General features: G+C 38.0%; 1 protein-coding gene across 2 annotated transcripts; it reads right to left on the bottom strand.

Annotated features, from left to right (window-relative positions):
* Nucleotides 1–5: 5 nt before the first annotated feature.
* LOC307140823 (phosphatidate phosphatase LPIN2) lies at nt 6–22,020 on the bottom strand. Of its 2 annotated transcripts, none has more exons than XM_079840583.1 (20): nt 21,960–22,020; nt 17,446–17,646; nt 15,746–15,841; nt 15,438–15,655; nt 14,136–14,243; nt 10,632–10,740; nt 9,743–10,466; nt 9,571–9,664; nt 8,506–8,699; nt 8,183–8,276; nt 7,715–7,784; nt 7,552–7,644; nt 7,299–7,372; nt 6,361–6,490; nt 4,441–4,589; nt 4,261–4,347; nt 3,054–3,206; nt 2,500–2,614; nt 2,311–2,414; nt 6–1,795 (listed from the first exon to the last, which is right to left on the bottom strand). In XM_079840583.1, exons 2-20 carry the CDS (start codon nt 17,635–17,637, stop codon nt 1,651–1,653), a joined length of 2,949 nt encoding a protein of 982 aa, XP_079696709.1. In that variant the 5' UTR covers nt 17,638–17,646; nt 21,960–22,020; the 3' UTR covers nt 6–1,650. The 2 variants fall into 2 exon arrangements, with proteins under 2 accessions (XP_079696709.1, XP_079696710.1); XM_079840584.1 differs by having other exon boundaries at nt 10,632–10,737; nt 21,960–22,007.
* Nucleotides 22,021–22,258: the final 238 nt, after the last annotated feature.

Genomic DNA, 22,258 nt, shown 5'->3' with positions numbered 1-22,258 from the left:
ATTTTGAAACACACCAGAAACAAATAATAAATCTACAACAACCTCCATTAACAAATAAAAATTCCCATTTGACAAAAATATTTTTGACGTGGAAAAGAAACGGATAAAAATAAGTTTAGTAAAATATATTGCTTTTGTATAGAACATAAGCAATATTTGTTATAAATTGTAATAGATTGTTAAATATGTTTTTGGACAATAATAAAAATATAAACACAAATAAATATATTTTTGCCAGCCAGTTAGTATCAACCAAAAATATGTATATATGTATGTATATGTATGTATGTATATATGTATATATATATATATATACATACATACATACACACAGTCAAACCAAAATGTATTCAGACACATTTTCTCACATTATTTATTCCCTATAGTTTAGAAAATAGTAATAAAATATGACAAGAACTCAAGAGTTAAACTGTGTCACAACAGATTCATCTTGATAATGTCAGATAACTTTGATAGAAAGGTATGTAATGGATTACAATCAACCAATCAGCTGTCAAATTTAAAGTACACAATCAGATAATACCAATTTAGGTCAACCAATGACCAATCCATGCGTCATTTTGTTCAGTCTGTGGTGTCAAAGGTCACATTAGCAATTAAAGAAAAAACACTTCAGCGAAACATGCTCAGGTCAAAGTGTCTGAATCATTTTGGTCTCAAATGGTCTCACATTTTTAATTAATTTGACTGGTAGTCACTGTATGAAGAATTTTGGGGTATAATATGTCAAAGTTTACTTGATGTTTCCCTCTTTATGACCAGGGTTCAAAGTCTGGAATCATCCCTTACCCTTCCTATACAGTTTTTGTGTGTCACAGATCATGGTTCTTGAAATCAGCAAGTCAAAGGTGTCTACATGCTTAACCATTTCCAGCATGGATTTATGCATTCTTTGCACAGTAACATTTAACCACAACACTAGGATTTGAACTAATGAATGAGCAAGTAATGCTTGCTTTGGGAAACACCACTAACGATATCCCTGAGAGTCCAGTCAAGTTCAGTTTCAAGTGTGACTCAGTGTTTTTATTGTTTCAATGTTCTTTTAAATACAATAAATGGAAGCCAAAAACATATAGATTGTCTTTGCTCTATTTGAATGCAGAAAATAAATAGAAATACAATTTAGTTGTATAAAGTATTTTCCGATAAAACAATTTCACACTCATACACAGAAATCACTCAAATAAAGCAATTGTAAAATATCTTTTTTTAAATACAAATAAAAAACCCTTGAAACCGTCATAGGCCATTATTTGGCAGAGAAGTTGAAATGAACATGAGGATCCCGGCTCAGTATTATAGTAATAGTGAAGGCACACAGTGGCTTTAACACCGGTTCAGGAGGTTTTTTTTCCACCTGTGGGGTCAAAAGAACATTTCTGATGAAGAAGATGCTCAGTGTAGTGTTATAGCTTTACAATTGCACGCATCAGGCTGTGTTTGTGTAGATTCGCAGGCTTGTGCATGTGCGTGTGTGTACATCGCCAGTTTAAAGGCTACAGCAGGTTTCACTGCAAATGCACAGACACATTCGGCTCTATATAAAGAAGAAATGCTGAGAAAGAGGTATAACTGATCGGCACCGAGAGATGATTGGTGTGGAGTTAATCCAGACGGATGATGTGTCTAGACCAGATCAGCGAGGTCCAGCAGAGGCAACGGCTCCCTCCAGAATGAGAAATGGCTGAACTCAGGACAGTCGAAGGATGTGGTTGGATTTTTACAGATGAAGGGGAAGAAGTGATCCACCAGCTCACTGAGATGAGAGTAGCTGAAACACACACACACAAAATGCCAGTCAAACAAAATGATTGATTGTTTTTTTTTTTATTATCAATGAAGATAGAAGTGAGTAAATGTGTGCTTGTGTGTGTGTGTGTGAGAGAGAGAGAGAGAGAGAGAGAGAGAGAGTGTGTGTGTGTGTGTGTGTGTGTGTGTGTGTGTGTGTGTGTGTGTGTGTGTGTGTGTGTGTGTGTGTGTGTGTGTGTGTGTGGGCATGTTTTCGTGAAATATCAGGACACAAATGTGTATAATGACATGGGTATGACATAGGTATTACAAAAAGAGGGTGAAATATGAGGACGTTCCCCATGTCCTCACTTTTCAAAATGCTTATAAATCACACAGAATTAGGTTTTTTTCACAGAAAGTAAACTGCACAGTCTCCTGTGAGGGCTAGGTTTAGGGGCAGGGGCAGTGTACCATTACGCCTATGGAATGTCCTCACATTTCACAAAAACAAACATGAGTGTGTGTGTGTGTGTGTGTGTGATAGATGTAACTTACGAGGACTTGTTTCCTTTGGTCTTTTCTTGTATGAGTTCTCCCTTCGGGTTGACAGTGAATATGTGAGTCTCAGACACATCAACCTCCTTATATGCATATGCATCCTAGACACAGATGCACAAAATGGTCAGGCTCTCCCATAATTCACTGGAAATGCACATATGTTTCTAATATCGCAGAAACCCTCACGTTAGTTCTGTTGCCGAAGGCAGCGTAGAAAGGCTGTTTGCTGGGACTGAACAGATCTTTGATATCAGTGAGACAGGCGATCTTGAACACCTCCGGCTTCTTCTCAATCACCTCCCTGAGAGACACACACAAAGAATTACATTAACAGTACAGTCGTCTCATCCTCGGTACCATCTGTGCAGTGATCTGTAAAGTGGACTTTAAGGTTCTGGCTACATTAGACTACATTAAAGTCACCGTGAACTAATTTATGGAATATTGCAGTATTTTTCCATGCACATCATTGTTTTAAATTCATGTGCCTCATAATCTTGAATCAGAATAACTTCCCCTCACTCTTGCAGCATCTCTTCTCTTCTCTGATGACTAGGGCGGGGCAACCTGTCACTCACATGAGATCCACCAATAGCAAACCACAACCATCCAATCAATTCCCCACAGACAAAATCAAGCCCCGCCCTACATTTGTTCTTGTTCAAGAAGCGTTTCACTCTGATATATACGTCACAATAGGGAAGAAAAGACTAGCACAGCCCTCGTTTGGATGTGCTCACCTGTGTAATGCTGAAAACAGGCTGCTAGGAGCCAGTAGCACTGGTCCTCTGGGTAGGACAGTCCCTTTATCATTGACCCACTGCAAGTAACCCTTAGTGATGTCTGCCATGCCTATAGCTCGAGCCGAACAGTACAGGAACTTATAACCATTCCTGCAAGAGAAGAACGTAATCAGAAATTATTGGTAAATACACCAGCGTTCAAAAGATTTAATGTTTTTGAAAGACGTCTCTTATGCTCACCTAGGCTGCATTTATTTGATCAAAAATACAGTAAAAACAGTAATATTGTGAAATATAATTAGAATTTAAAATAGCCGTTTTCTATGTGAATATATTGTAAAATTTAATTTATTCCTGTGATCAAAGCTGAATTTTCAGCTTCATTACACCAGTCTTCAGTGTCACATGATCCTTCAGAAATCATTCTAGTATGATGATAGATGCTCAAGAAACATTTATGATTATTATCAATTTTGAAAACTGTTGTGCTGCTTCATATTTTTGTGGAAACCTTTTTTTTTTGGACAGAATTCTTTAATTAATAGAAAGTTCAAAAGAACAGCATTTATTTGAAATAATCTTTTTTAATGCATCCTTGCTGAATAAAAAAACTGTCAATATATGAATTGTATGAATAAATGTATGATTTTCACAAAACATTTAACAGGCCAGAACGGCAGTGTTTTTAAAACCGTTCATGTTCATAGAATAACAATAAAAGCGAGATATTTCCAGTGCATCTCAGGGGAAAAAACTAAATTATTAAAGTATGATATGACACCTTTAAAATATTTGTATTTGTATATGCGTTTCTGTATCCATCAAAAGTATTCTAAAAATTGCACATGATTATAGTGAACCACTAGCCTGGTCCTACCAGACTCTCGTACATTTCATTTGTACAGAGAGTTTGGCCACTCTCCATTGACAAGTGTTAACTTCCTTGAAGGCGGGTTCTCTGCTGAAGTTTAAAACTATTGGATCTGCCCAGAGCCACTCTGGATCTGCCACAACCAATCGCTAACTTTTCGTTGTGACGCATGTCATCCTAAACTAGCGCACAACATCAACGCAATCCCAGACGGAGTACTGAAGGAAAATGAAAATTGAGCGGAAGAACGCAGGAGGGCGGAGCCAGGCTAGTGAACCACAAATGCTTTATCAAAATCAGAAACTTGTGAATTGAACCTTGTGTGTTTCTTACTGATGTATTTTGTGATATAGTTTGGCGATGCCATGATGAGTCCAGTCTTTCCCCAGCTGAGGTAAAATGTGACCCAGTGCGTCTGACCTGACACCATGAGAAAGGTGAACAACTGTTAGCATAATCTCCCACATAGCAACTTGAAATCCTGCAGAGGCTCAGACAAACACACAGACTCACTTAGTGATGGTTCCATCGATGTCCGAGATGATGATTTTGTCATCATAGTTCCACAGGTAAATGGCGGCTTCACAGCGGCAGGTGCCCTGATACTGCGTGGTCACACTGAACACAACATTATTGGCCCCTTCACGCAGATTTAGACTCTCCTGCCACACACAATAAAATTAATAAAATCTCAAAATCACACAAAGTCATTACACATGTCTAGTTTATCAAAGAGGCCATATTAGGAGGAGATTTTGTTTTTGGGCTTGAATGTTCAAAAATCACATTATTTTTCTCATATTTTCCATTGTTGCAGCTCCTCTCTTCACAGTTTGTCAGTAACGCCAAAGACTAGATATAGAAAGACGGTTCACTCATTATTAAGGAATGGGCGAAACTGCAACACGCAATATGGCGGAATAGTCCCGCCTTTAGTAAAAGAGCCAATCGCTGATTGGTAAAGTCATTGCGTCACTGCAGCTGCCATTAGAAGCTCTGGTTCCCATAGAAACCTGAGACTCGCACTTAGGACTGCACATGCACATTGGCTCGTCTAGCCTGAAAAATACGATTTTTTAAACGCTATTTGATAATAGGAAACAACATTTACTGGGACAGTTCATGTTAGATTTTGTTGCTCATTTGAAATATGTTATTTAATTGTGAGTTCGGCAAGCAGTTTTTGAGATTTCAGGATTCCCCATTCAAATCGATAGGACTTGGTCTTGTATGCCTGAAATAGCTGCCCAGAGGCGTTGCAAATATGGCCGCCGAGTGAACAGACTTCCCTTGAAAGGGAATTTGGTAACGCTCTGTTTAGTTCCTGTCTCTATGAAGCCCCTCCTTCTGAAAATTGGTCAGCTGGACAGGTGTGTTGCAATTGGTCAAGTGCTTCGAGCATGTTGGGTCATGCTCCCGCCCCTTACCACAAATTAGTTTCAACACACTACTAACTCAACCAGGCCTGCCCCTTTATTCTGTGTATGCCTTGGGTGGGAATTATTTAAATGAGGAATATTGTGACGTGTTCGTTCCCAGAAGAAAACTCAAGACTACAATGAAGGCGTTTCAGAAACTGCGTCCGAAATCGAATACTTCTCTACTACATAGAGTATGCGAAAAACAGTACGCCAACAGAGTAGTATGTCTGAAATCATAGTATACGAAAAACAGTAGGCGAAAAGAACCCGGATGACCTACTACTTCCGACGAGATTCTGAAGTGCGCATACAATGGACACTTTATTATCTCATGAGGGAGACGATTTATGAATGGAGGTGATGGGACGCAACTGACGCTGGTAGGTCACATGATCATGGCAACATGGCGGATGTAGTACGTCCGGATTACATTCATACTACATTCATTCATACTATATAGAACATACTTTTTTAATGGTCGCGAAGTTCGTTCAAATTAAAATGTAGTACCTACTCACATAGTACGCGATTTCGGACGCAGCCAGAGATTTCAGAAACAGTGACACTGATATAGAGAATAACTCCCTTTTGCAGATCTTTTTCATGCTCAAACAGCAACATTACACACTAAAGAGAGATGCACGTGTACAAAAGCATCATAGGTCCTCCTTAATAATTAACTTTTCAATATAAAATGCCCAGGTAATATTTCAATAAAGAAGCCTATCTTTAGGTGTTACAAGACATTTTCATGACATTCACATTAACTACATCTTCAACCCAAATTATCCTTATTGTAATGCAACAAACCCTCTGGTTACTGTAATACAGTCATGAAAAATCATATCAATGGCATCTACATGCAAAATAGTTTTTCTTTCTTTAGGTTTTGAGGTGCAATGTTTCAATTTATTTCCAAATCATAGAAAGTCCAGTTGCTCCTTACAAAACTCTACCACACAAGTGATATTGACATTGATAACGACCATGATATTGTTAGATGTGATCTTACGATCTGTTCAGAGGTCAGCCGGAGGGATTTGCGATACATCTGACTGATGCACTGCGCTGTGTTCATCATCTCACTGTTCATCCTCATGGAGAGAGAACCATCCTCATCGCTCGAGAGTTCAATAGAACTCCTGTGCACATACAAATAAAAAAACTGATTTACGGTCAAAGACAAAATATATAAAGTAATGGCAAGTCAGCCAATAGTGTTGATAATACTGATTTCATCATGTTTAACTGAAGAAAGAGTCAGTATGTCAAAGGTTAAGAGCTCATTTATGGAAGCCCATTTATCTACATCGTACCAAACTTACACGTTATAAAACCGGTTGCATGCGATTTACAACTTGCTGTGATGTGGTTGTCTGGCTATCACCAGACCAAGCTCAATTTAAGATTGAACATTGGTCTGGGGAGTCTGCTCTGTATTTTCTACTGCACACGCGAGCATAAACGCGCATAAATTAAATGACTCTGTACGCAATTGGATAGTCCTTCAACCAATCAGACCACAAGAGGCGTGATCAACGGGCAACGACCCATCGCTTCTCTATCCGTCATCGTGATAATCCCTCCAATAGCGGGCCAGGTGGATGAGCCAGTCTGTGATTGGTTCCCGCAAAAGTGTAACAGAAGCAGTAGAAATGAATGTATGGGTTTCCAGTTGTTGGCAGATCAGGCTGGGTTTACCCAGTCTAGTGATGTGGTGCACAGATGTATTAAATTTTTCAAGTTTTGCATCCTTGCTATTGTCTCATATGACATGTTTTTGGATTTAATCCTAACAAATTTCATGCATTGTGGGTGGTTTGTGCTGGTGCATGGCCAGAGAAGGATTTGTCAAACTCCCTTGTCAATTATTTGTGTCAAATTTTGTAATGAGAAAAAAAAAAAAGAGTCATATTTAATATTCTGCATGCATGCAAACACACGTCTTACTTCAGTGAAGAGGGTCCAGCGATAGCGGCAGATGCTTCAAGATGATTCCCTTCTGAGTCAGGCTTTGTGTTTCCCTAACATGGAATTTTTTTTCAAAATGAATGTGCAATGCAGCATTAGAGGTATTCAGGCGCAGTGAACAGATATAGTACTTATTGGCAAATTGCACAATCCTCTCAGGGTTCTTAGTGTATAGACATAATTTATTTACGATTAGATTCTGTTAGTTTAATGAAATGGACTCAGTTTTTACCCCAATATTGTTCAAATCTTTCCTCCTCCAGGAGAACCACCAGCGGCCAGACTTCTTTGGCATCTTATCTTTGACTAGTTTCTCAATGGTGCTCTACAACAACAACAAAAAGTCATTATCCCTGAATGATTAGTCATTACGCACTGATCAAGGACCAACCTACCTTTGGTAAAGTCTTCTGGAAAGCTTGAACTGACAGAATCATTGGAGCAGCGACGGCCCAGTTATAATAGCTGAAACAAATCAACCGCAAAGCTAAAACCAAAGCCATATAATATTATCAAACTGCAGACCAATATAAAACAGAGAAACAGCAATGGCTCTAAAATCTGATTGGATGAGCCACGTCTAAATCCCTAAAACAGCAGATATAGGTGACTTCACCTCAGTTTAATTCAATGTTAATCCACCAACATACAGTTCGGCTTACCATATTACTTAGAAGAATTGTTAGTATATTAATACTACCATTTTATCACTGTCACACAGATTTGTGTGGCCTCTTACTGCTAAATAAATAAGCATTGCACATACTAACTATATTGAAACAGGCATTTTCTGTAAAGCTGCTTTGAAACAATACGTATTGTGAATTGGTTTACAAAAACTTTGAATTGAAAATGTAACTAACTTTGAGTTGATGCAGATGACCAAGTTTGGGTCTTCAATTATTCCAGGGTTGTTGACAAAGTCTTGATACTTGACAAGATGCTCCGTGAACTTCTCTGCAACACGCAAAAAAAGTTCAAAAAGACATCAGCTTAAAGCATTTGCCCATTTTTTCTGTCTTCACTGAAAAAAAAACATGCTGCATAAAACAACAAAATCACAGCCAATCAGAATACAGTTGATGTTTAACATACACTTATTTGAAGCAGGAGATTTGACTGTGGGCGGAGCTAAACAGCACAATGTGACAAAAATGTCTCTGTGCATGCCTGTCTCGCTCTTTACCTTTACTGATCTGACTGATGTCTCCTCTCCCACACAGAGACATGGTCACGTCCAGCGCGTCTGTCGTCGAGTCGGACAGATAATCTGTGCCGCTGTCTGCGTTGGTGCTGCCCAGTGACTGAGGGGACAGCTGACCCGAGGGAGGAGACGGATCGGGCGGATGGGTCGAGCGCAGATCCAACGACTCTGCCTCGCTGAAAAGACAGAGGGAGGAATTTAAAAAGGGACACACCGACTAATTCTTTTAATCTTTTCCACATTTCAAATAATAGTCAAGTCATCGACAACTACCACCGATCAGAGACAGACACAGACATGTATCTGTCCACAAAATTCACATTAAAGTTGATTAATATGGCTTTTTCTTAAAGTGGACCCCCAAAATAAAAGATTGGTCATATATTTGATATAGAGCAACTCTGCAATATTGTGTGAGTTTAGAGGGTCTCTAAAGAAAAGTTGAAAAGAATACTGTTGTTGGATAATTACTCAACATTTTAAATAACGGTGATTCAAAAACAAAGATTAAAATATATTTGTGACTATATATATCTGTATTATATATATATATAAAAAATTGTTTTTACTAATAAAAAAAAACTTAATTAATATTGTATTTTAATGTATTATTATTATTAATATACTCAATAAATATTATATTTTTGCAGTGCAGTGCAGTGCAATATTTAGTTCTCAAAAAGCATAAATAAACCAAATAAAATAAAATGATAAAAAGGTTTTATTTTTATTAATATTTTTGCTATTATTATTATTATTCATAATAATAATATTAATAATATACTTAATGACTATTATATTCTTTATACTTTATACTATACTTATATACTTTTGTTCATCATTTAGTTGTGTCAAAAAGCAAATATATATTTTATTTTGGATTTATTATTATATTTGATAATAATAATAAAAAAGAATAAACTTGATGAATATTATATTGTTATTATTAGTTATTGTGTCAAAACGCAAAAATAAAGAAAATTAAATAAAGCAATACATTTTATTTAGGTTTATTTTGGATTTATAACAACATTTGAACCTTCTAACCTCTTGGGAAAATAGAGGGCAGCGACTTCAGGGTTAAGACTGGAGAGGTCGTCTAGATAGATATCAGACGGTCCCAAATGTTGACTCCGCTTGACTAGGAGGAACACATACAGGTAAAACGTTTCACATCGTTTTCAAGCACTGAATAAGTACAGATAATTTAATACACTACCTTTCCTCTTGTACTGAGAGTCTGTGGCTTTAGAGGAGGACTCGAGAGCCGTCTGATCCTCTGATTGGATGGACTCCAGAGCTGGCGTCACTCCAGCGTTGTCAGCATTCTGATTGGTCTGTAAAGCATCTAATCCCGCCCCCTCCTCTGAGTCTCCCACAGAGCTTTGGTGTTTTGGTAAAACCGTGATTGTGTCTGCTGAGTTTATTTCTGTTTCTGCTTTTAAAACCTTTGATTCAGTCTCACTGAACGTGACATGGGTAATGGTTTGGATTTTGGAGACAACCAAGACGTCATTCTCATCACTTTCTATGTCAGCTTCTAAACTACCTGCATTGCTGACAGCATTGGTCCCGTGGATTGTAGTTATATCATACGTCTTAGTATCATTGTCTGTGCTGCTAACAGTTTTAGCTGTTAAGTCTCTAATCTCTTTGTTTTCCAGTGTGGTCAAGGAGTCGTCTGCGGACTGAAAGGTCACTACATGCGTTTCGGTGACCCTGGTGTCCAGTTGAGTGTTAATTGATGAAGAAACCACTTGGTCATCTGAAGAAACAGGGCTGGTCGTACCAATCTGAGGTTCTGGTCTCACCAGAGTCACCACAGAGTCAGTGGCGTCCATGTCAAAGGATGTTTGTCGATGGATCGTACGGAAGTGGGAGTGGTCAGAGAGCGTAATGGAGGAGGGCAGCAAATCAGATTCATCCCTCTCTGCCTGACACACCTACATAAACAAAGATGCACATGTAATAATCTCAGAAAATGTCAAAATCTCGTTAACAACCATGTCCAGGAACAAACCTAGGTAGGCAGCTCATTTGGGCTTTGAAATTATGGAACACATTTTGGAGCGATTTTATCTGCGATAAAGATCAATGCAGAACAGTACCTTGGGAAAAGCGCCCCAGTTCCACTGCATCTGAGGTCCTAAAGACTCCTGCGGCTTGCATAGTTCTGAATCACTCTTAGGAGAGGAGGGCCGACTGTAGAACACACTACTGAGACAAGAGTAGGCAGAGCAGTGTGTTTAGATACTCATGATATGAACAGAGGAAGTTAACATATGGTACCTACATCATTTGAAGAATTTTAAGGATTAGGGCTTGACATTTAAACCAGTCAATATATTATATATTAACATTTTACAATTGTAGTCTATAACTCTTTCCCAGCCATTGACGGAAATTTCCGTCATTTATGAGAAAACGTTTCCCTGCCTTTGATGGAATTTTCCGGCTCTCCGTGTTTTCACTGTTTTATATGGTAGGGGGCGCTATTACACATCTTCTGAAAGAGTACAGAATCTCCTGATCAAAACCTAATTTTACCGAATGAAATGTCAACCCAGGACGAGAGCTATAGGACTGTGAAGCTTTGGGGTGTTGATGGATTCCATCTACTCCACCTGTGTTTCATCCTATTGAATCTGATCCAGACGTAGTCTTTGACAAAAACATGATTTATTTTGCTCAACATTTTGCTTTTTTATGAAACTTACCCACATTCAAGTGTTGATAAAATAGAATGCATGAATAAAAGGGTTTTTTGTTTAAAAACAGAGGGTCTGTTCTTTCTTTTGATATATATAACAAAATATTTTGGGGGCCATGAAATCTTTGTGAAAATGATCAAAAACGCTGGCAGTGGCTGGCAACGCTGGTGGGGAAAGAGTTAAAAAGGCATTTGAAATAATAAACTAAGTGCAGTGTAGTGTTGTCAAAACTATTGATTTTTCGATACTGAAATATCTGAAACGCTTCCAATAGTCATTTTCTGCAGAATAGACACACGATACCAGCTGCTCTCTCACTCTCTCATCTCTCCAACAGCGAGTTGACACACAAACTTGCCTTCCCTCAACTCATTGCGCATCATTTTACTCATTCCCGCAGATTTTGTTCTCACACCTAGAGTATGTCACATAAAGCCGCCTCTCAGTACTAAATTTAGCTCTTATTCGTTGCATATTGCACTTAAACAGTCAAATACACACAAAATAATGTCAAAACGGCAGTCTTTGCGAGTACTCCCGTAATGTTTGAGTGGACGTAAACAGTTGAGAAAAAAAATGCATGTGTAACAGTATAATGGATCTGTGCGTCAGGTCTTAAAGGGACAGCAGTGACCTAAAGTGACCTAATATACCTCAGTGTTTCCCCTAGAATTTTTTCCAGCAGCGGTGCTGTTACGTGCCGGAGGTTGTTACCAAGCCGCTCGTCGGGGGGGTCCGGGGGCATGCACCTCCGGAATAAATAAAAAATTAAAATAAACCATGACTTCTGGCAAGTTTTGTGGATAGAAATAGACATTTTGAACATTAAAAACCAAATTAAGCTTTTCATTAGTTTAAAAGGTGACTATCTTATAGCCTATTTTACTTCAATAACCTGCAGGGACGTGCAGAAAGTTCCTAAGGGGCAAGGGCTCAAATGTAAGAAAGGGGCAATATGTAAAAAAACCCAACAAAAAACCCCATAGTGTTTGGATACTATTTTATGTTTTTTCAAAAAGTCTCATGCTTATCAAGCCTGCATTTATTTAATCAAAAATACCAGAAAAAACAGTAGCCTAATATTGGGAAATATTATTACATGATGTTTTTTTCATGAGTTTTTATTAATCAAATATATTGTTGTTTTGATTCACATTATGGCTCAATCGTCACCAAGTTTATTAGATGCTGCCCCTTTAAGACGCAGATCTAAAATCATTCTCCCTTTTACGCCCATTTAAGCTAAACTGTGTTTAAGTGAATACTCTCCAAGCCTGTCATTTTGACATATAGGTTATTTTGTTGCGTATTTGATGGTTTAGTCGCGCACACGAAGCATATGTACAATTCGGTCCGTTTCGCAGCGTGCGTACACACACACACACACACACACACACACGCCTGCCTTGAACTTGGAAACAGCGTCTATTGCGCGGATTATTGTGCTTTTCATTTAATCAAACACGTTCTGCAATTTAGCCAAAGTGGAGAGTGCATTTGCCAACAATCACGGATTGTGCTGAATCTGACGTTAAATGTATGTTTGAGGAGAAATGACAGCGCGCGCTGTGAAGGGAAGGAAGTTGTGCTAGACGATGCGCGAGCATAGTTTATAATAGTTTTACCTCATATCTTCTTTTTTTAATCCTTGGAAGCGGAAAAAAGATTAATATCACAGCTCTGTGATATTGTGAAAGTGTAAGCAGACTACATTTTTGTTTAGTTCTCTGGCCATCGTCAATCTCTTTCTCTCTCCTTTACAGTGTGTAAGTGAATGTCGTGATATTACTGATCATGTGAAGATTTTGCAGTGGCGCTGAAAATCCAGCGGCGGCGCTGCGCCGCTGTGAATACATTGTAGGGGAAACACTGTACCTGCTGCCAAATTATGAGATGACATTAAAAATATTTATATGGCAGTTTTCCCCCATGGTATCAATAGCCATCACCCTGTTTTTATGCGTATTTTGAAGCATCGCATCAGAAACGAGTGATGGAAACACCAAATTTTGCAAAAAAAATCCCTTAATTCACAAAAAAGTTTTTACGCTCGCATGAGGTGGTTTTTGACTTGTGCGAAAGAGTTAATGCGAATAATGGGAAAAATGGAAACGCATTTGCCAAATAAATTCTGACATAGTGAACATTAAACCCATGTGACTAACCGTCTGTTTCCCCTGATGGGGAAGTACAAAGAAAGTGATATCAAAAGACCAAACTCAGTAAACACAATACTAATAAAGCATACTATGTGCAGAAAAGCAGATGAGCCCAGAGTATGACGAAAGAATGCAAATTTGTGTTCAGGGTGAGAGAGCTTGCTGGAATAGTTTTCCCTCTGTGTTTATCTTAGTGTGAGTAAAGATTTGTTTTTTGCAAATCACTAAACATGCCTGTGTTTTATTAATAATGTATTTTGTCTTTTTTATAACTGTTGGTCCATTAAGCCCCATTATAAGCGTTTTCTTGGTTTTCTTAACGTGTAATTAAACACGTTGCGTTCATATTCTGGACTCATCTGCATTTTTGTACATGGTATGCTTTATTAGTTTGCTGTTTACTGAATTTGGTCTTTTAATACCACTTTCTTAAGCCACGTTAAGTCTTTTTCACGTTAAGGTTAAGCTGAGGGAGTTTTATTTACTGTTGGTTACTAGGTTACCAATACCACCGTCATCCGCTCGAACAACTTGATGGAAACGCACCTAATTTGGATTTGTTTGTTTTTTCTTTTTTGCAAACTTTGAAAAGATTTGTTTCACGTCTGGATGGAAACCCAGCTAATGTCAAAATTGTGGCCAGTGAAAATGCTGAGAGGCTAGTAACTTTGGAAATCCACTAGCTACAATAGCTGGAGAGCACAATAGTTAATGTCAAGCCCTGTTAAGGATATATCAGTACCTCTCATTAACAGAATACTCTCCATCAGAGTGAGGATGAACGTCTCTGCTCAGAGCTACAGGTGGTTCCTCGTAGGGTTCCTCTGACATCGAGAAGTATATAGACTTACTGTAGAGAGTAAAAACACAAACCATCAGTGAGCTGGGTAGGATTGTACAGGCTGTTAGTAACTTCTTACTGAAGTTGCAAGTTCAAAGTAACTCTGTACTTTATTTTGGTTGCACCATTTGCTCTCAAAATCACCATGAAATCAAAACTGACAATTCTTCTTGTTTTTATGGAATATTGCGCATTCATTATAAATGATTTATCCGTGCACATCATTATCAAAATAACTCCCCCTAGCCTTTGCAGCGATACCTCTTCTCTTCTCTGATGACGAGGGCGGGGCAACCTGTCACTCACATGAGATCCACCAATAGCAAACCACAACCATCCAATCAATTCCCCACAGACAAAATCAAGCCCCGCCCTACATTTGTTATTGTCCAAGAAGCGTTTCACTCGATCGCAACTTCAGTTTCATGCCGACTTTAAGCCAGAACATAGCTAATAGGTCGCAACCTCTCAGAAGTAATGTGTAGTTGCATAAATATGACGTTTAGTTTAACCTCAATGATCCAATTACAGTAAAAATACGTTTATGTTGAAATACAATGCTACTTTATCATCAATAACAGAATAGGTATTTCATATTCAAAATTAATATGGATCAATAAATAAATAAATACTGATACAAACAAAACACAAGAAATTACTTTTATGCACAACATGCGCTGTTTAGATCGAGTATTAAAGGGTCGCTAACAAAGTAATTACTTCACATAATCTTCTCTTTCTCTTTATATGCAAGCGTGTGTAAATGTCAACATTACAAAGGATTGAAGTCTGTCAGGTAAAACACAAGCTTATTGGTGCAATTCAGTCACTTTGCTATTGTATCACAAACGCTACTCGTTTTACTATTTAGTTTAGAGTATGTGCACTTGAATGTACTTACAGTGTACTTATCCACAAAAGTACTGAGTAATATAAGGCAACTACATGGGGTAAGGTTAGGTTCAGGGTTAGTACCTAGTTATTACCCAGTTAGTGTCATTAAGTACAAGTATGTATTTAATATGAAACAGGACTGTAAAATAGAGTGCTACCGAGTTTAAGTTTAATTAATGTGCAAGTTAAAACTTAGGGTCCCTGTAACCTATGCACAGCTGGTGCAACTAGAGCTTCATGAAATAAGCCGCCATCAAACTTACTATTTTCTGACAATGTCTGGAAAAGTTAATGTAGTAAACATCTAACCTGGCCGCCAAAAGTGACTCATCCTTGATGACATCCTGGTCTAAATATTCTCCGATCTCGTCCGAGGAGGAACTGTCATCCTCACGCAGATGCGTGTCCGAACGCGCCCGTTTCTTGCGCCGTTTTTTGCGTCGGCTGGAGGAAGACTCAGTCACCTCGGACACTTCTGGAACATCAGTGGGGATCGGAGAGGTGCAGAGATGAGGGGGAACCCTCGTCTGAGACGGACACAAAGAGAGAATCGTGAAAACCAAAGGAGAGCATTTGACGAGAGATTAGTGAACTCGCAGTCATCTGGACAGACAGACCTCAAAATCCTCATTCTCCTCCACGAAGAACGCCTCTCCGTTATCTCCCAGCTTCATATGCAGGCTCACAGGCTCGCCGTTGATCTCAATATCCACCTGTGGATGGACCAATACAGCGGTTACGTGACCTGAACGGGGTGAATACTTAGAAACATGGATTCTGAAAACCAACCAACCAGCGAGGGAAATACATTTTTTCTCTCGCGTTTGAAATAAAATGATGTGCAATGTAGACATACTCAAGTCTCAATCATTACCCATGACATGAGCTCATTGACATACAATTGGTATGCAGAGTTCATTTACATAATAAAGTCTTAAAGGTACAGAAGCAAAAAAGAGCATGTTTAATTCTAATGGTCAGAGTGGAAATGGTCATGAAAAACTTTGTGCAAGAAGCTTCGACACATTATAAGTGCTATAAATGCGTAAAGGTGTAAAATACTAGGAAAATAATATTGCTGAATGAAATCATGCATGTCATTAAATTAGCTGGAAAATAAAAATTAAGTTAAATTAAATATTATTGCAGTTACCTGAAAATATGACTGCAATTAAATTAATAAAAATTATTATTGAGTTTAATTTAAATTAAAGGTGCACATGTAACTTTTCCGTCCGCTGGAGGTCGCCTGTTCAAAACAAAGGTGTAGTTTGATGACGCCATGTTTGAGCGCAGAATCTTGGGACATGAGGTCTTCACCTCACAGCCGGTGGGAAAGAATCGGGATAGGATCGGGCAGAAATCATGGATGTGATTATTAACGTTACAGTAGTATGAAGCAGAGCAGGACCGAGTGTTGTGGAGCTGAGCAAGGCCGCTGGAGCGATTGTTAATAAGATTAATGCAACACACGCCTCACTGTGGGACTTTTATTATGCCACAGTTGTCAGCGCCACGTCCGCTTTTCCGGTCATGAGTATGAGGTAACGCAGCTCTGTTTATCATATTAGATACATCTGAGTGTGTTAATGATGTTATGACGTTACTCTGTGCATTCACTCTGCGGCTACTATGACACTTGTTCACACTGCAGTGGAGTAAAGCGTTTCTGCAAAATAAAACCGGAAACCGGGGAGAACGCAGGTATGATGCCATCGACAGGCGACTCCCTCACACGTCCCGGTTCCTTGGTTAAAATAGCAATTTTCTCACGATTTATAAATAGTTGGAAACATTTGGGATATTGTAAGTACTCAACTGAACAAAATATATAACACTGGCCTAGTGGTTTTTGGATATTTTACTGCAAAAATGTACATAGTGCACCTTTAAGTTAAATGAAATGTCATTGCTGTTAACCGAAAATATGATTATTTAAATTGAGTTTAATTAGGTTAAATTAAGTTAAATGAAATTCCACTGTTTAATGAAAATATAAATATGCTTTAAAAATAATTAAATAAATAGTTACATTTAAAATGAAATGAAATGCAACTGCTTTTACATTAAAACTACTAGACTACTTTTGACACATTTATGAAAGCGCTTGTACATCTTGAAAACTATTTCCTGCTAACAAGATGTTCTCTGGTGTTAATGGTTGGTTAGTTCTGAGAAAGAGGAAAAAAAATGTCTAACAAGTATGAGAGCTTTAACTAACCAGAGCAGAGTCGTTCAGAGCATAAACACAGTTTCCTCTAAATCTAATAATTAGTAGTGATGGTAGATCTCTGAAGCAAACACATCTCCACCTCACCACTTTCTCTTTGGACCGCAGGACTCCGAGTTTCCCGAAGCGCACGTGGAACGGCGAACACTGGTAGCTGCCATCAGGCTGGCGAACCACGATGACATCGATGCCTCCGGTGAGTGTGGCCGGGTTCAGACCTCGATAAAGCTCCTTCACCGTCACAAACACCGTCTCTGCCAGCTGACCCACGTAGTTCATGGTCTGGGACTGAAGAGTAAGAGACAAAGAATATTAGGTCATTTTTTGTTCCTGACACTTCATGTACGACTGTGACCTTTGCACACAGAGCAAAAGACAGTGTGCAACATCTCAACTTTATCATCATGACATGTTGGGAGATTTGAAGTCATGCCAAAACTGAAACCACTGCCTACATTTGTAAAAACAGAATCTGACATAATATAAACTGAATGTTGCATATTATTTTCGGGCCCAACAGTAAATAAGTGCATGTAAATAGGTGTTAGGACTTTATCAATGGAGCAAGTTTTTACCTGCATAAATGTGTCACATCCTGTGCTGGTGAATAATTCACAATAAGATAATAGCGAGAATTTTGATTTGATGTTGACATTAAGAAACACCCGAACGTGTTGAAATCTCTTCGGCTCACTGCTGTCTTTAATTACAGTCAGCCTGAGGACAATATGTTTAACAGCTGGTTAAACATCTTTCGGATCCATATTTACTTTATATAAATCAAGCAACATGCTAAAGTAGCACAACTCCAGAGGCTGAGCTTGAGATGTGTGAGGACAGAAACTTTCGGCATTAAAAAATAAATCTCAAAACGGCACTGTAAACCCTAACGCTCAAAATAATGAATTGGTTCGAGTAGGGTAAACTTAAATTTAACTAATTAGTAAAATCAACTTAAGTTTTATGAGTATATAGAACTTTCTTTTTCTTTTGAGTTCACAAAACTGACACATTTTAAGTATTTTGAAGTTTCATTGTTTTTGAGTTTTGTGAACTTGTTTCTATTAATTTAGACAAACTTAAATTTAACTGAAACTGGGCTAGGATTTCTATTCCCCAGCATGCTTTGCCATAGCACTTGAAAGGGAGAGTAAATGCTAAAATTAAGTGTTAATATGTTGGTGCAATTTGGTGCAGATGCTGATAAGATGCAATTCTGATAGCTTGTAATGTAAAAACGTAATAATAATAGCTCATATTAAATTTCAATATTTCAATGCTTAGTTTTATGATCAAAGCACTGTAGTTTTAAAACATATAATACAATGATGATTGAAAGATTAACAAATAATAAACCTTTCTCAAAAGCATGATGATCATATTTGAGACTTTTCTAAAAAATGATGGATAATCAATTAAAACGAAGTTGCTTAAGTCCAGAAAATTACTAACAATATAAAAGTTACTCTAACGTTAACTAGATAAAAACCAGTGCAGATTTCACAGCATAAAGACCCGTGAAGCACGAGCTGAAGGTGGGCGTTTGTACAATTTAAAAGGCTTTTACTTTATAAAGTGTATGAATTATCAATCACACGACAGAAGGCATTGTGTTTATTTAGGTTTATTTAGAGGCCTTAGAAATATTAAATATGATAGAATAGGCTTTACGGAGTTAAACTTTTTTAAATGAGGAAAGAATTTTTCCGTCCGCTAGAGGTCGCCTATTCAAAACAAAGGCGTAGTTTGATGACTCCAAGTTTGAGCGCATAATCTTGGGATATGTGGTCTTCACCTCACAGCCGGTGGAAAAGAATCGGGCAGAAATCATGTTCATGGATGTGATGATTAACGTTACTGTAGTATGAATCAGAAGCCGGAGCGTTTGTTAATAAGAAGAGCGCAACACAAGCCTCGCGAGCAGCGGGACCTTTATTATGGCATAGTCGCCTTCGGGTCTTTTATTATGACACAGTTGCCAGCTCCACTTCTGCTTTTCCGGTCATGAGTATGAGGTAACGCAGCTCTGTTTATCATATCAGACACATCTGAGTGTGTTGAAAATTATGTTATGACGTTACACTGTGAGTTACTCTCGCCGGCTGCTATAACACTTGTTCACACTGCAATAAGAGTAAAGCGATTCTGCAAAATAAAACCGGAAACCGAGGGGAACGCAGATATGACGCCATCGACAGGTGACTTCCTCACACGTCCCGGTTCCTTGGTTAAAAGAGCAATTTTCTCACGATTTACAATTAGCTGGGAACATTTGGGATATTGTAAGTACTCAACTGAACAAAATATATAACACTGGTCTAGTGGTTTTTGAAAAAACGTTACATAGTGCACCTTTAACCTGCTGTGCACAACCATTTCTCAAACATACAGAGGTAATTCTTCTGCTATGATGATCCATGATGAGCACATACCCAGATTGACGGATGATGACGATGATGAAGACCTGTAAAGCCTGGAACCCTCCACCCTTCAGCTGCCATCGAGGCGTAAAAACCTCCTTCATCCTACAGCTGAGTTCAACACTAACTATATGGATAGATCATCCACACCACAGAGGATTGTGTGCAGAGCTTATTTTACTTAAATTCAAGCCCTTTATTCTGTCTCTCTCTGTGAACAGTGTGTGAGTGGAACAAACAATGGTGATACTGGTGGTTCTGAGAGAGACCCAGTACATTCAAGCGCTCACACAACACACATCCCACCCAAACAAACACACACACTCACCTACACAACATCTGTCACTCACATCTGAAATCACACACACACACACACACTGTGACCCGGCTGCAAATACAGCATACAAACTATTATTCCAACATTAAACCAGCTAAACATGAAAACAGCACACACACACACACACACAGAGCATAAAAGCCATGCCAGCAGTTTGTAACGGGATCAGCCGTTCTTTTCATCTGCTATTGTGTGGAACTGTGTGTGTTTGAGAGAGAGAGAGAGAGAGAGAGAGAGAGAGAGAGAGAGAGAGAGAGAGAACAAACCGGCTGTCTAATTCTGTCAGACGACGCTCTAAATTTACAGACTGATGTGAACGTTCATCCACTCAACATCTCATTAATCTTGACGATGACTCAACTCAAACCTGGTGAACGGATGTCAACTTTAAACCTTGCACAGGGGTAAGTGAGCGAGACAGCGCACCGTAACTGTCCGTCAATCTTCTTTATGACCTTAATGACCTCTAAACAGAGCAGAATCCATTAACACACCTCAAAATCTGTCTGTGTACGTCTCAGCTGCCTTGATTACAAGCCTAAACAAGCTCAAAAAATAGAAATGTCATTAAAACTTTAGTTTTGAAAATAAATGTATACATGGCATAATTTACATTTGTGTCTAAAACTAATTTGAAGTAATTAAGCATATATTTAGGTCAAAATGAGATACATAAGTTGTTTGACTTATATGACTGAATTTACACTACCGTTCAAAAGATTTAAAAAGTTTTTGAGACAAGTTTTCGCATTTATTTGATAAAAAATACAGTAAAAACAGAAATATTGTGAAATATTTTTACAATTTAAAATAGCTGTTTTCTATGTGAATATGTGTTAAGATGTAATTTATTACTGTGATCAGTGATTCAAATTCTCAGAATCATTCCTCCAGTCTTCAGTGCTTTTACAGTCTATGCTTCAGTGTCACATGATCCTTCAGAAATCATTCTAATATGCCGATTTCATATTTTTATAATCAATGATGAAAACTTGTGCTGCTTTATATTTTTTAGAAACGTTTTGTTCAGGAGTCTTTGAAGAACATACAGTTAAAAAGAATAGCATTTCTTTGAAATATATTTATTTTTGTAACATTATAAGTGTCATTTTTAATCAATTTAATGTATCATTGCTCAATAAAAGTATAAATGTTTGTTTTTTCTAAAAATCCATCAGTCATCTCAGTTCTGCAGTTATCATTAACACAAGTCAAGACAACCTAAAGGAAAACTAGCAGCACAGCATCATATTTGATCAGGACTGAGAAAGCCTAATCTCTAATATCTCAAATCAATTTCTAAAAGTAAGGAAGGGGGAAACGCACTTCACATTTCAGCACTCAGTGTGAATTAATAATTTAATCCAGTTACAGTTGAACAGTAAACTACACATACGTCACTCTTGAAACATGAGAAGAAACCACCTATTTTAGAGGTTTAACATGATGAAACGGATTCTGTATCACTCACATGACTTCCAGAATGAAGAGATCAATAATGTCAGAAAATTCCGATCAATAAATCCGTTGTTTTGAAAGACTCCGTGCCCACTTTCGAGCATCAAAGTCAGATCATTTTTTAAAAACATCTTACAATTCGCATTTAAAGACGTCTTTGGAACATATTTCCTGACTTTATGTTTCTATAAATAAACACTAAATCTTAATGTAGCAGTCCAGGGACTCTAAAACATATCAGAATGATGCAGTTACAATCTTCAATGAACAAAAACACACCGTCGCTGTTTATAACCACTACACACTCATTTTAGCAAAAACTGATAAACACACACATTTAACCATAATTTCATGTGAAATAATGAAGTTATTTTGAATGCCCTTACCTCAAACACAACAGCGATTCATTAAAAACTTCCTGCACTCTAACGCCGACGTCAGCACGTCAATCATATGGCATCCAATGACAGGCTAGGACTCGTCTCAGGACACGCCCTCTGTCGGAGTGGCTCTGTTGACGTGTTCAGTTCCTCAAGTGTCAGTAAAGAGCCGCTAGAGGGAGCGTGTGTAATGTTTATTTATTATTTCATTTTTTGTAGCGTTTTGTTTGATATGTTTATGATGTATGTTATTTATAATAATAATAACAATTCTCTAAATAATTTTTCATAAAACAACGAGTTTT

This window comes from Gobio gobio (genome assembly GCF_949357685.1).
Source record: "Gobio gobio genome assembly, chromosome: 17".
Classification (NCBI taxonomy): domain Eukaryota; kingdom Metazoa; phylum Chordata; class Actinopteri; order Cypriniformes; family Gobionidae; genus Gobio; species Gobio gobio.
Note: the sequence above shows the minus strand (reverse complement) of the source record. Positions and strands in the feature narration are given on the sequence as shown.

Bases quoted from the DNA above. Each gene is read 5' to 3' on its own strand.
- LOC307140823 (XM_079840583.1), bottom strand. From the start codon at position 17,637: ATGAACTACGTGGGTCAGCTGGCAGAGACGGTGTTTGTGACGGTGAAG. The intron at 4,348-4,440 runs GTGAGTCTGTGT...TCATGGTGTCAG, and splicing joins ATCGATGGAACCATCACTAA to GTCAGACGCACTGGGTCACA. The intron at 2,415-2,499 runs GTGAGGGTTTCT...ATCTGTGTCTAG, and splicing joins CCTTCGGCAACAGAACTAAC to GATGCATATGCATATAAGGA.